Source organism: Callithrix jacchus, chromosome 12 (assembly GCF_049354715.1).
Source record: "Callithrix jacchus isolate 240 chromosome 12, calJac240_pri, whole genome shotgun sequence".
NCBI classification, from domain to species: Eukaryota; Metazoa; Chordata; class Mammalia; order Primates; family Cebidae; genus Callithrix; species Callithrix jacchus.
This window is the reverse complement of record NC_133513.1, coordinates 49,945,249-49,960,495: the sequence shown is the minus strand read 5'-3', so window position 1 is coordinate 49,960,495 and position 15,247 is coordinate 49,945,249. Positions and strand designations below refer to the sequence as shown.

The 15,247-nt window shown below is 47.2% G+C and overlaps 1 protein-coding gene across 3 annotated transcripts in view; it reads left to right on the top strand.

The window, feature by feature from the left end:
* Positions 1–15,247, top strand: part of SH2D4B (SH2 domain containing 4B) — a 100,991-nt gene that overhangs the window by 57,236 nt on the left and 28,508 nt on the right. For 2 of the 3 annotated variants that reach the window (XM_078345441.1, XM_078345442.1), the window contains exons 5-6: positions 8,717–8,933; positions 14,325–14,449. In XM_078345441.1, coding sequence (XP_078201567.1) covers positions 8,717–8,933; positions 14,325–14,449 — 342 coding nt within the window. Of the gene's footprint in view, positions 1–8,716; positions 8,934–14,321; positions 14,450–15,247 lie in introns of all 3 variants that reach the window. The other variant, XM_035267820.3, reaches the window with a different exon arrangement.

The window sequence follows — 15,247 nt, the reverse complement described above, 5'->3', positions numbered from 1 at the left end:
GAAAAGAAATAAATCAAACAAACTAAAAACATTAAAAAAATTAAAAATTTTAAATTTAATTTTTATTTTGTACATTTTTTGCCCCATGAGGCAGTTGCAATTTTTAAGACACCAGTGCTCCTTCTGCTTCTCAGCATTGATATCCTCAATCAGATTTACCTAAGTCTCCTGAGCGCCGGCAGAGAGAAGGCTGTGTGCCCAGGCCCAGAAGAGAGATTATCCTGAATGTAGGTGTCTCAGAGTACCAATGCCAGCACAGTGCAGTGCAAACCTTGTTTCTCAACCAGGCCTTCTGTTTCTCTCTCCTAGGGACTTACTGTTATATTTACAAAAGAGCTTGAAAACTGGGCAGTCTTTGCTCTCCAAGTTCCCTTATGGCTGCTGTTTTCACATATGTTTATGCTGAAGCCCACTGGGTAAAGTAGGTGTGAGCAGCTGACTTGGGTGAGGAGAGTGATGGGGCATGGTCCCTGGCCCCCTGAATCCTCCCTGCATTCTGTGGCTTTAGGGACCCTTCTGTGAAACCCTTTGGGCTGTGTGTAATATATTTTCAATACTATTGTCCTGGCCTAGTGGCTGCCTTTAGCTTGAGATTTTTTTTCTCTTAAAGAAAATTCCCTCCCTACCTGAGTGACCTCTGCACTCAGAGGCTCTGAATCAATGAAAGCCTGAGATTGTGCTATCCAGATACAGCCGGATCTCAGGCCCACCCCAGCAGTGTAAATGGGACAGATTCCTCTGTCCTTTCCTCTTGGAGCACCAGAGTGGTGAGTCTATCTAGCTCTTCAATTCCTCCTTAATAGCATGTTTCAGGGAGTAGTCCTGTCTTTGGTTTGTGGGAGCCTGTCATAGGTTTATGGGAGATGGACAGTGATTGGTTACCTCTATGTGGAACAAGAATGGAATCACATTGTGGAATGCATGTGTATGCAGTTAAAATTACAGTGGGATTTTGCTTTTAAGTCTCCATCCCAGTTATTTGGGTATTGGTGTGCCCTTGGGCTGAGGAGGGAAATGTGGGTGGGGTCTGTATTCAGGACTATGCCTCCTTTTCTCTGTTGGAACCTGGGTATCACTGTTACCAGTTACTTCTTCCGTTCAGAGTTAAAATTATACAAATGCAAGATTGTGGTCAAAGCTCATTTTTATCCACGAGAGGCTCCCAGGTGATGCCTCAGGGGCATATGGTCAGGAGAGAATGTTCCCCATGCTCATTGATAACCGCTGGGCAGCTGCTCTTTAACTGTTTCATGCCCATTCACACATGGGTTGGAGTTGTTTTAAGAATTGCCAAATATTGCTAAAAACTGTGCCCTCACTAAATTCATCTGAATGCCCCAAACCCTGAGAGTTCACAAAGCCTTAGGACATTCATTACTCATAAGCTAAGAACAGCCTCACAGCAGAGCATTGACATTTCTATTTAACTGATAAGGAAACTGAGGCTCGACGCAGTAGGGAGGTTGGGGCATTAGACTCAAATGAAGGGTTTTCCTTTTCCTTTCTCTTGGCCTAGTGTTCTGACCTGCAGGTTAGGTATCTCCAAAAGCAGCCTGTAGGAGGGGTGTCTTTGGTCATCCTCCTCACAGGCCTCCAGCAGTCCATGCACAGGAAGTTCCTCATGAATTCCCTCCTGTGAGTCTCTTAAACACGCTGCTGGGCGTTGCCAGGACTGCTGAGGGGTGGCTGAGGTTGCAGGAACAGCAAGCAGACATTATATTCCATAACAAATTTGTTTGAAATAACAGAATAAAGGCAGACGGAGACTGTATCTTTACTGAAGCTCAGTGCTGGTGGCAGCTCAACCTTGAGCTTACTCACAGAACGTTTCCCTGCAATGCTTCCTCCTGCCGCTTGGGGGAGATGCTCATCATCTGCACCCAGTAAGACTAAGGAGCAAAGTGCTTGGTCTTCTGTAACCTTGGGTTCTGCATCTGCAGATTCGCTCAACCTCTAATAGAAAATATTTGGAAAAAAACAATTAAAAAAAACATGATAATAAAAACAAAAACATAGTATAGCAACTATTTACATAGCAATCATATTGTATTAAGTATAATAAGTAATCTAGAGATTATTTAAAGTATATGGGAGGGTGTGAATAGGCTATGTCCAAACACTACACCGTTTTATATAAGGAGCTTGAGCATTCATAGATTTTGGTATTCATGAGAGATGGGGAGTGGAAGAGGGGTTTCCTTGAACCAATCCCCTGAGGATGCCAAGGGACAACTGTGTATCAATTGAATTTTACTATATGACATACCTACTGTATGCCAACCATTGTGTTAGACATATTTCCTCCCCTCAAAAGTCTCACAGCCTGGAAGAAGAGGTTTACATGCACAAGTTACAGTTCAATAGGTAGGTGTTCCAACATAGGTTTGAATAAAATAAATGGGGAGGTTTTTATTTTACTTTATACAAACATAAGTTTGTATAAAATAAACAGCAGGCACAGTGGCTCATGCCTATAATGCCAGGACTTTGGGAGGCTGAGGTGGGCAAATCACCTGAGGTCAGGAGTTCAAGAACAGCCTGGCCAACATGGTGAAACTGTCTCTACTGAAAATACATAAATTAGCCAGGCATGGCAGTGTACACCTGTAACCTCAGCTACTTGGGAGGCTGAAGCAGATGAATCGCTTGAATCCAGGAGGTGGAGGTTGCAGTGAGCCGGGATTGTGCCATTGCACTCCAGCCCAGGCAACAGAGCAAGACTCCACCTCAAAAATCAATCAATCAATAAAATATAATACATGGAGAGAGAGTGAATCCCTTTGAGAAGAGAGAGCATTTGGCAAGGACCTGCAGAGGAAATGACGTTTGGTTCAGGGAAAATGGGTGGGTGAAGAAAGTGGGATATGGTGTCATAGCAGAGAGAATGGCGTTGAGCAAAGCAAGGTCATTGAGTGCATAGGTCAGGACAGTGTGGTGGCAGCCTGGGGTTCCAGTGATGAACAATGAGGCTAGCATAACCATTACTAGCATAACCTTGAGCAAGTTCTTGTTCAGTTGCTCAGTTTCCTCATTTGTCAAACGGGGTTAATCATGTTGAGCTGAGGCCTGTTGGGAGGGTGAAATGAGAGAGAGAAAGTAACAGTGCTTTCTAAATTGTAAAGGTCTGTGTTCATGAAGTGCTCTTCTTTTTTAGCTACACGATGGGATGGAAAGTTAAGAGCCAGGCTAGTGTCTCGTTAGGGATGGAGAATGGAAATCGTCTGGTCCAGGAGCTGCCTGATTGCCCATTAATGTACTGTGTGGCAACTGAAAATGAGAAAGCCTCAGAAAAACAGAAAAGATATGATAATTCAGGCCCTGTGGTTTTGGTTCCTTATCTTAGCCTTTCTTAAAGAATGATGAGTTAAACTCCAGATCCTGTCATTCAAATCCAACAAAACTATTCTGCACTCAATTAATTTAATATGAAAGATATAGTGGGCCATTAATTTATGGGGGAGCAGCGGTTTTTGATAAAACACCCAAATTAAATTCTCCAAGTTAGAAAAAAGGGAAATTATCCCATTTAGTATCACTTGAATACCGTTACTTATTCAGTTCAACAGAGAATTCAGTTATTCAGTAGAGCTCTGGCTTCTGAGATGCTCTGAATACATCAGGCACAGACATTCATTTCATAGTTTTTCAGCTGTGAACTTGTAGGAGTGTGGAATTAGATAACATCTAGTTGCCTCGAGATTTAGAGATGAGCTAGCCTGACTTGACAAATGATATTATTTGTAAAAATTGGGCATTTATCATTGCTGGTGTTACTTGGTTAGAAATGTAAGCAGGATTTTGGAGTCATCAGCGGGACTTGTGTTCACCTCTGGCTCCTTGACCTGTGTCATTCTGGTTGCAGCCTTTAACCAACAATCTGCACACTGGTTGCCAGGTTGTTGACAGAGCAGAGTGGGAAATGTGGGCTCAGGAGCAGGTTGGGCTCCAGTGATATGGGTTCCATTTCCTTTCCTCTTAGAAAAAGGAGTGTGCCCTAGAGACAGGGTCAGTGATACTAAAATACTATAGGCTTGAGAGAGGTAGAGCCAGAAGGAACTTGTGGGGGTAGAATCTGGCCTGGGAGTGGAGTGCACAGCAGAATTCTGGGCTGGGAGGACAGCTGAAGAAGACAGAAGGGCTTTCTCTATTTCTTAATGGGAATGGGACATCGTGCAGTTTCTCCTTGGACATAACTGACTTGAAGCACTCCTTACACTCGAGATGCCACATATATTTGGTATTGTAACCCAGAATAATGCCAGCCTGAGTCCCTGTGGCCGATCTGTGCCCTGCTTAGGATTCTCTCTCCTCCTGAATGGCTCAGGCATCCCTGGGGGCTTTACCTCTCCTGGAACCTGAGTCATTCCAACACTCACTTGGGTGTGTGAAGTGCTCTGGTCTTAAGGAACTTCTGTAGTGGCTTCTGGAGGCCACAGGGGGTCACTGTTGGCAGCCATCGGGCCTTGCCCGCAGGATTCAGGACCGCAGGCTGCAGACCTCAGAAGCCTCCCTTTCCTTTGGCCCAAGTTTAGCTGTGGGTGAACTTTGCTTACCTCATTTTGAATGCCAAACCCATCCTTCCACCTGGGGACCATAACTCCTGCAGGCTGAGTCACAAGAGGCCTATGTGATCCCTTCAGCTTCTCAGCTGCCTGTTTTCTCTCCCCAGGGGTCCAAGGCTTTTCCTACTCACACTTGTTTTTCCCATTCTCTGCCGGGAGCCCCTGACTCCACACATCCCCTCCACTCCTGCATCACTTCCCACCTCCATCCAGGGACGGACCCTTCTAAAGGTGCCATTCCAGAGTCTTTATCTCACAGCAAACACAATAATAATGGCTAATACTTAATAAACCTAGCCCATGCCAGTGCTTTCCAAGCCAGCTGTATACTGTCCCATTTACATCTCAAAGCAGCCCAGAGAGGTCCCCACTTTGTAGACAAGGAAAGAAGGTATAGGTAAGGTAATTCAAGTTGCCCAAGATCACACAGAGCAGAATTTAAACACATCCACATTCACATACAATTCAAATCTTTGCTGATGTCTTTCCCCATATTATAGGATTATTCATTAATTTTCAGGGACATTGTTCTATTCACCCAAGGGATTACTACAAATTGATGTTGCTTTGAAGCATTGAGTTTCTCTGCAGGATGTAACTGGATCATCTGAATTCCATAGGACATTGAGCCTTTTCTGTCTGGGCAGGGGAGTAGGATGAGCCTGAGATTTCTGAGCTGACCTGGGTTGGTCTGCATTGGTGAACACAGCTGCACAGAGGCAGGTTTGTAGCTTGGTGGGAGCCTGGTGGAGCGATAGTGCAGGGAGGGAGAGAGAGAGAGAGAGAGAGAGTGCACGTGTGTGTGTGTGTGTGTGTGTGTGTGTGTGTGTGTGCTGGGGAAGGAGCCCACTGAGCTGAGAAAGTAAGGAAAGCAGGCAAAGCACTTCTCAGGGCCTTACCTGGCAGGCCAAGGTGTTTGTAATTTATTCTGTGTGCAGTGAGAGCCCCTGAAGGCTTTTGAGGAAGAGAATGGTAAGATTAGAGCTGGGCTTTAGGAGAATGGGTTTAGTCTTTGTGTGACAAACGGTTCGTGGCCCCATCTGTCTGGATTCCAAAAACGAGGCTTCCTAGTCTGCATACAGTTTCCTTCTGCAACCTGTCTGTCTGCCTGTCACTGAATGTCAGTGTCTCTCAGGGGGCTGTAATCTTCCCAAAGTCACTGGTCCTTGCAGGGCACAAGCTTCTAATTTTTAATTTCTGGTCTAATGACTGCAAAGCCCGTTCTGGAACATCCTGACCTTGTTGGAGCCTTTTGTCACAATGCAAGGCAGGTATCATGATGTTTTTAGGGTCTGGAACTTACAGAACTCCCTTTTGAGTTTTAGAAGCTGCAACATGCAGATGTTGCAGGGCCACTTGGCAGACACAAAACAAACCCTTCCTTGAGGAGCACAAAGATAGGAGGCCAGAGGGAGGGGTGTCTTGGAGTCTTATAACATAAGGAGTGACAAACCACCGAAAGCTCAGTATTCTCTCTGGAACGGCCTCTTCCCTCTTTCTCTGGAAAACTCTTACTGATCTTCCAAAACGCAGTCAAATTCTCTCCTGTGATGGCTGCTGGCTCCCTGGCAGAATGCGAGGCTGTTGCTCTTAAACTCTGACAGTACTTTACTTGTCTCTTTAAAAAGATGCTCACTACTTTCTTCATTATGCTAGAGATACTTGTTTGTCTTATTTTCCCAGCATACCTCTGAGTGCCTTGAAAGAAGGGTTTGTTTCACTATTAACTTTTTTTCCGGCCGGGCGCGGTGGCTCAAGCCTGTAATCCCAGCACTTTGGGAGGCCGAGGCGGGTGGATCACGAGGTCAAGAGATCGAGACCATCCTGGTCAACATGGTGAAACCCCCTCACTACTAAAAATTACAAAAAATTAGCTGGGCATGGTGGCGCGTGCCTGTAATCCCAGCTACTCAGGAGGCTGAGGCAGGAGAATTGCCTGAACCCAGGGGGCGGAGGTTGCGGTGAGCTGAGATTGCGCCATTGCACTCCAGCCTGGGTAACAAGAGCGAAACTCCGTCTCAAAAAAAAAAAAAACAAAAAAACAAACAAACAAAAAAAAACAAAAAACAAAAAACTTTTTTTCCAGCTCAGGGCCTAGGGCAGCGCAATACTTAATTGAGTTCAATCAATCATACAAAAATGTGTATCACCTGCGGACCGCGTTCTTGGCACTGGAATACAGCAATGAATAGACCAAAGCAAACACTCCACCCGCCCTTGTGGAGTTCACAGCCTAGTCGATATTCTGCATAGGACACCCATGGGGGCACTTCCATAAATAAATACCTTCTGAGGGACAGACTTCATGCTGCCTTCCTCAGATCTGGGAGATGTTCTGTTCCCAGAAAGGGTTCTTTGACAACTTGTGAAGTAGAAACATTTTCTTTCAGAACAGGGCAACTGACCTTTATCCTGCAAATCCTAACAGAGAGCACAGTTCTTGGTAGGTGCCTGCTGTGCATGTGTTGAGTGTCATTGGAGTAGACACAGACGAAGATTTTACTCCAAGAAGAGGAGGTGAGCCACTGGGGCTGGGGCAGTCATTAGCGTGGTGCAATTGAGAAGAACAAGGCCAGCAAGAGTTTCATATTGCAAAATAATTCAATTTTAGAGGCAGATAGGGGCCTGCCAAGATGCAATGAGACTAGGGAATAATTGGTTTTCATTCCAGAATTTGCCTCTAATGGGTTTTGTTCCCTTTTCTGCATCTTCCCAGTCTCAGGCCTCCCTTTGAGAAACAGCAACACACAGATGTCTTTTCATGGCCACTTGGCTGAGACAGGCCCTTTCCTTGAGGAGCACAAAAAGATGGAAGAGGTCATGCATGGTGGTTCATACTTATAACCCCAGTACTTTGGGGAGCCTGAGGTGGGAGGATCACTTTAGCACAAGAGTTCAAGACCAGACTGGGCAACATAGTGAAACCCTGTCTCTACAAAAAATTAAAACAATTATGTGGGCATGGTGGTGCACACCTGTAGTCCCAGCTACTCAGGAGGCTGAGGTGGGAAGATTGCTTGAGCCTGGGAGGTCGAGGTTGCAGTGAACTGTGATTGCACCTGGGTGACAGAGTGAGACCTTATCTCAAAAAAGTGTATACATATACATATATATTCATATGCTAGAGAGAGGGGTGCCTTGGAGTCTTGTAACCTGTTGGAGTTTCAAAAGATCCTCTTCCCCTTTCCCCCCATACCCTCACCCACCAGCTCCCCAGGTCATGGGAAACCAAAAAAGGGCTCCAGAACTGGGACACTAGTGTTTCCAACACCTCATCTTGTAGGAAGGATGGTTCCTGGCCTGGTCCACTCACCCAGTTGGGCAAGTTGCTATCCTTCCGTGGGCCTCAGTTTCCACATGAATAACATGAAGAGGTTGGGACAGATGGTCTTTAAATGCTTGTTTTTTAGTAGGAAAGAGCTTTGGTGTCAGATACACAGGGTTTTAAATCGAAGGTAGCTTGCGTGGTGGAGCCATGGGGTGGAAAGAGCTGTGTGGGATTTAGAGCCAGGCACACCAGGTTCCCATCTGGGCTCTGCCCCTTATTAACAATTTACTTTGGGCAGGTTACTTAACCTCCCAGAGGCTGCTTTCCTCACCCATAAAGCAGAAACGGTGATGTGGTTGGGGAAGTCTCCTAGTGAGATGATACAGCGAAGGCACCAAGCCTTGGCACCGTCAATGTGGGTGATGGTGGTGGTGTCTGGAGGTGCTGGCCACCTTGACAGGGGAGCTGAGTAGGCAGGGGATTTGAGAGCACTCTCAGGAAGAAATACATAGGGAGATGGAAATTTCTATCCCAGAGTGCTTTGGTCATTCTGGAATGTTGTCACAGGAACAATCAGACAACCCTAAACTGTCAGGGTATCTTCACCTCTGTAGGGACAGGCTTGTCTTTACCTCTGTAGGGACAGGCTTGCCCTAGAGCTGCTGCTACGCTGGGCAGGGCCTGCCCTCTTGTTCTGGGTTCTGAGCTTCTTTGCAGCCTTGTGAATCCTGCGGTTCCTGAACTATTAGACTGGGGCAAAAGTAATCGCGATTTTTGCCGTTACACAGCAATTGTTTTTTTCACCAACCGCATACATTCTGTCTCAGCTGGCGCAGTGCACCGCCTGGGCTGCGGATCTGGGCTAACGCTGTCTTCCTCTTTCCAGTGCGCCGGTCCAAGGCAGCTGATGAGGAGAGGAGCCGAGAAGCCCAGCGCGCCCGGGACGAGTACCGACGCCACTCGCTCCGTGCTATCCAGAAGGGCACGGTCGCCGGCCTCAGCTCCATGTTCCAGGAGCTCGGCCAGAGCCAGGAGCAGGAAGCAAGACTCTACCATCACCTCCCGGGCCCGGGTCCGCCGCCGCCCCTCGCCCTGACGGTCAGGTGGGTCGGGACTCCGCGTTGGCTTGGTTGGGGCAAGGGCCTCGGATTAGGGCATCGGACACCGGGGTCTCAGTCCCGGTTCTGCCCCAGATTTGTTGTGCAGTTTGGGGCTAGCATTTCCCCTCTGGACCTCAGCCCCAGTCTGGGATAGGAGAGGGAGGAGGGGTGTGGAGGTTGGAGATTTGTAACTTCGGAGTTCTGGGAACCTTGACCTTTTTAAGGTCAAGGATTCCTTTTTTTTGAGACAGAGTTTTGTTCTGTCACTAGGCACCAGGCTGGAGTACAGTGGCGCAATCTCGGCTCACTGCAATCTCCGCCTCCTGGGTTCAAGGAGATCAGCCTTCTCAGTAGCTGGGACTATAGGCGCGCGCTACCGCGCCCGGCTAATTTTTGTATTTTTTAGTAGAGACTGGGGTTCACCATGTTGGCCAGGATGGTCTCGATGTTTTGACCTCGTGATCCGCCCGCCTCGGCCTCCCAAAGTGCTGGGATTACAGGCCTGAGCCACCGCGCCCGGCCAAGGATTCCTTTGAGAATCTGAAGAAAGCTGTGTACCTTCTTTCCCTTAAAATGTGCATATATAAAGACCTAGAATGTTTGCATACAGTTTAAGACTCTAAGGGCCCCAGGTTAAGAACTCGTAATGAGACCTCAGATAGGTGCAGCATGGCGGTCACCTCGGCTTACTGCCTCTCGGAACCCCAGGCAGCGCCGGTTTATCTCCAATTGGAGTAGTAGGTTTGTAGTTTAGCACGGATAGATGCAGGAGGGTCCTCACACACATTTGTGTTCCCTGATGGTTTGTTTGGCAAGGGCACTCAGGTGACCAAAAGTGCCAGGACCAAAGGTTAGGAGGTTGCAGGGAACCTCTCTTCCTTCTACCTGTGGGTCCCCATCTTAGGCCAGCCCCAAGGTTTCGCCTCTCTCCTCTTGGATGCCCCTCTCCCCCTACCACTGCTGAACAGCCACTGTCCCCAGAAGGGCCAGAGGCTGAGTGGTGAGCACCTGCCGGCTCCTCAGGTAATCTGCCGGAGAGTCTGGTTACCCCCAGATAATGAAGGGGTGTCTGAATTTTGCTTCAGTTGGGGTTTGGGGTTACTCATAACTTTCTTCTCCCTTTGCCTGAAGTCTAGGGATGGTTGATGATGTTTTCATTTTTTCTCTCCCTCCTTCCCACCCGTTCCTTTCTTGTCAAGTATGAAGTTCTCAAACCAGAAGGTTTAAAAAGGTATACTGAGAAATGGCTGAGCTGCTCTCTCATCCTCCATCTACTCTGTTCCCTCTTCTTCCGGCGGTAACTATTGATTCTTAGTTTTTATGTATCTGCCCACTTTGTTTCTGCAATTACCAACATGAAAGGCCTTATTCCTCCTCTTTTTTTTTGTATAAAAGTTTGCGTATTATGTATGGGGTTCTGCACTTTGACTGCTTTCCCTCATTTAAGTAGTTTTTAGAAGGCTTTTCATATCAATTCTTACATTATATATTTAGGGTTTTTTTAATAGGTGCATAGTATTCTACTGCACAATGTGCTGTAAATTATTTTTATTGTTTTATCTTTTCCTTATCGATTTCTAAGAACTCCTTAAATATTAGGGAAGAGGATTCTTTCATCTGTGATAAGCATCATTTCTCCATTTGGCACTTATTTTTTGATTTTCATGATGAAATTTTTTGTCATGCAGAAATTCTTATTATAAGTTAAATTTTCTTTTATACTCACTCTTTCCTTTCTTCCTCCTCCCTCTCCCCCTCCCCACTTCCTTCCAGCTGGTCTCACTCTGTCTCCCAGACTGGAGTGCACTGGCACTATCTTGGCTCACTGCAACTCCACCTCCCGGGTTCAAGTGATTCTCCTGCCCCAGCTCCCGATTAGCTGGGATTATGGGCACGTGCCACGATGTATTTTTAGTAGAGACAGGGGTTCACCATATTGGTCAGGCTGGTCTTGAACTCCTGACCTTAGGTAATCTGCCCACCTCGGCCTCCCAAAGTGCTGGGATTATAGGTGTGAGCCACCGCACCTGGCCTCTTTTATATTTTCTAAATTTGGGGGCATAGTTAGAAAAGCCGTCTCACCATTTATACTTTTTAAAAGAAACCTAGAATTTATCCCTCAGGCTCATTTGACAGAGCCACATGGACCATGGTGCAGTCTGGCTTTGGGCTGTCTTTGTGCAGCCAATAGGGGAACAGTAGTCTCACTCTGGAGTGAGCCCCAAGCAGCTGTGCACACAGGTCAGCAGGCCCAGGCAGTGCCCTCATCAGGCTCTCTCCTGCGGCTGTCCCATGGGATGGGTCCCCATGGCCTCACTGCTTTAACCTCTGTGGCGCCTGCCAGCACACCTCAACTGTCTGTGCTGAGGGATGCATGCCACTTATGGGAGGAATGATTTAGATTTAGGAGTGAGGCTTTGGGCCAAGTGGCCTCTTGGAATACACATCTAGTATTTATACTCTTTCTTTTTTCTGAGTTATGAGTATTTATTATCCTTGTTTTAATAACATTTATTTAATTGTACAATTTTTAGATTTATCTTTTTATTTTTTTGAGACTGAGTCTTGCTTTGTGGCACAGGCTGAAGGGCAGTGGTGGTGCGATCCTGGCTCACTGCGGCCTCCACCTCCCGGGTTCAAGCGATTCTCCTGCCTCAGCGCCCCAAGTAGCTGGGATTATAGGTGTGTAACCACCACACCCAGCTAATTTTTGTATTTTTAGTAGAGATGGGGTTTTACCATGTTGACCAGGCTGGTCTTGAACTCCTGACCTCAGGTGATCTGTCCACCTCGGCTTTTCTAAGTACTGGGAATACAGGCGTGAACCACTGTGCCCAACCTATTACGTTTAAGTTTTAGTGATGGTCATGTTTAACAAATGGCTTAAAAAATTCCTGAAAATTTAATAATCAGCTCTTGACCAGTACACAAGCTGCTCAGATGTCTTTTTACCCAGGCCCTACTCTGTACTGCTGGTATGACTTTGGCTAGTAATTTCACTGCTAGAATCTATGCTAGGAAATTAGCTGCAAATTGAAAAAGTACAAAGATGATTACCATAGCATTATTAATAATGGCAAAAAGTCAGAAGCAATGTAATTGTTTAGTGAATTTTGGTTAAATCAGTTCATTGCAATGTTTTCTGGAATTAAAAGTGACTTCTTGGAAGCTTTAATAACAAGGGAAAATGCCATAGGTTAGCTGAAAAAGAAAACAGAAGTGCAAACTATCTAATTTATATAGAATGATCAACTTGTTAAGGTATATAAACGTAGCATTTATATTCTGAGGGAGTCAGATTCCCTGCTTAGAAATTCTCTGCTTAGAAACAAATTCACATCGACTGCTTGGAAACAGAGGGACGAGAGTGAGTGAATTTATTTTTTGTTGTTATTTATAACTTCCTATTGCCTTCTAAGGAAAGCGAGTCCTAGAAACTAGAGGAGTTTTTCCCTCAGAGCACAGCTATGTTTTGGGGAATGCAAATGTGGAGGAAGAGGCTGGGTGAAGTGGGCTGCCCTGCGCCGCTTGATGAAGAGGAAAGACATCTGAGGTTACTGAGAAGGAAGAGTGATTGGGAAGACAGGCTGGCCGGCTGTTGGGCTGTAGGGGATAAAGGAAGGTCCAGAGAGGCAGTGAGTGGGAAGACAGAGTGTGGAGGCCAGCTCCACAGATGACCGCTGTAAGCCATGCAATGTAACCTCACCCTTTGTCCTTTTTCCGACATCTTTTCTCGAATCTACAGAGTTCACTACTGTGTATGGGCATGTGTGGGCATGTGTGTGCATGTGTGAGTGTGTTCAGTTTAGGGCAAGTAAAGAAGTGCCCTGTGGATTTATTCTGGGCTTGTAAGGAGGTGTGCTGAGCACAGTGTCAAAGTGTGAGTACAGGGCAAATACAGAGACCATGTGAGGGGACAGCTGGCATTGATTTTATAAAAAACAAGAATAACCATGAATTCTAAATGCCAGCACTGTTAGGTGGATAGCAATGACAAAATAGGAATTTACCAGGCTCCTGTCACTCGGTTGGAAATGGTGAAGATGCTGTGGTTGTTCAAGATGAGTTGTGGCCTTGTTCCTCAGGCCACACTCTGTTTTGAGACAGAGTCTCACTCTGTTGCCCAGGCTGGAGTGCAGTGGCACGATCTCAGCTTACTGCAACCTCCGCCTCCTGGGTTCAAGCGATTCTCCTGCCTCAGCCTCTTGAGTAGCTGGGATTACAGGTGCCTGCCACCATGCCTGGATAATTTCGTATTTTTAGCAGAGACAGGTTTCACCATGTTGGCCAGGCTAATCTCGAACTCCTGACCTCAAGTGATCCACCTGCCTCGGCCTCCCAAAGTGCTGAGGTTACAGGCATGAGCCACCGCGCCCAGCCCAGATGCTGTATTTTTGTGCCATGAATTCATGCACTGTGGCGTCACTGCATTGTACTTCACCACATAGTTGTGGATGTCTGTCATGTGTCGTGTGCTGCCAGCTCTTATGTGCTTTCAGTGTAGCCCAAGTGCAGCGGGGTCTCATGTGGCCCAGTCTACGCAGACATCCTGGAACTGCAGTTCAGACACGAAAGCAATGGCCATCTTGGCTCACCTGTGAGAAAACTTCAAAACGTATCTACTCCCTCCTCTAAACTCTTCCTGTGCTCCTCCTCCTCTGCCCTTCGTGCCTTTAGTTCCTCACCCATTCCATCTGTAGTTACCAATGTGTTTGTTTCCTTCCACCTCTGTTTCCTCTGTCATACTTTTTATTTTCTGGGCGGGGAAACTTAGTCATTTCCAGAGCAAATTGAGGTTCTCTGGTTTCTCTCTCTGTTCATTGTCCTTATTCTCCCTCACAAAAGTGCAGGAGTTGTGGCAAAGGCTGGCATCCCCTCAGAGAGCAGGGAGGGAGAGGTAAGGAGGGGACAAGATCCCGAATTTTTCTGAGGGAGAGAAGGGGATGGGACACACTCAGTTCCTAGCACACGAGCTCTTGTCCCGTCAGGGGCCTCCTTCATCCATGCTGGTATTTATACCCTGGCCATGCTCGAGGGAAAATGTGCCTTTTCCTTGCCTCAGACACCTGCTCCTAGCCTCTTCATTCCCACCTGTGTGGCTGTTTTTTGAAGCAATCGATCACAGTTTTCTTTTAAGTAAATAGTAACAGCTGGTACACTATAATCTGCAAAGTGCCTTCAAGTACCTGGGCTGTTTTAATCCTCGTTGTAGGCATGGATGTGGGCACTGTGCTTATTCATAGTCTCACGGCCCTCCCCTGCCCCTTCTCTCACCCCCCTTCCTCCTTCTTCCTTTACTTCCCTCTCCTTTTCCTCTCTTCCTTCCTTCCCTTCCTCCCTCCATCCTTTCTCCCTCCCTGACTCTTCCGGCCTCCCTTTCCTTCTCTTCAGCAGGACCTGGGAGCGCCCGCTGCGCCCAGTCTCCAGAGACATCATCGTCCGCTGGTTTCAGGAGGAGCAGCTGCCTCGCCGAGCTGGCTTCGAGAGGAACACCAAATTCATTGCCCCCTGGTTCCACGGTAGGACCATTTTTCTGGGCCCTGTGCCAGATGATTTCCACAGCTTTGCGTCTCTCTGGGGTTGGGGAGGGGAGCTGAGGGACTGTTATACTCAGCGGGAAGAGGACTTTATGCAGTCTCCATTCTGCCCCCAGTACCTCCCAGCAAGAGTCCAGGAGACTGCAGGCCCCAGGGATGCTGAATGGGAACTCCCCACTCTTCTGGGAAGGGATGAACATGGCTCTCACCCACTGCTGTCACCTCACAGCCTCTGTAGCCACCAAGGGCTCCTCAGAGGCATCTTCTTTGTGGTCATAAGACAGCGAGCTCTGGGAGTTGCCGGAGCACCTGGTGGACAGGACCTACATCCCTGGATCCTGGCCACAGCCTGGCACACTGTAGGCTCCGGGTACAGACTTGATTAGATGACAGATGGCTGAATGAAGAGGTCAGCATCACCCAAACATAGACTATTAGGTCAGGATGGCTCCTTGAAAGCCCTTCCTTGCCCACCTGCTTTCCAAAGCTCTGGCCTTTTCCCTGTTCCTCAAACGAGCCATCCTCTTTCCCATCTCAGGCCCTCTGTGCTTGCCATGACTCTGCTCATGTGTTCTGTCTTTCCGTGGCTGTCGGCATGGTTGACCCGTTCTCATTTTCCATCTCAAACCTCCCCTCCTCAGAAAGGCCTTTCCTGGGCTTCTTACTTAGAGTTGCCTTCCCCAGTGTCCCTCAGCTCACCTGCTCATTTCCTGAAGAGAGTGCACCCAGCTGGTATTAACTAGATTTACTTATTAGTAAATCTCTCCTCCCACCTGAATT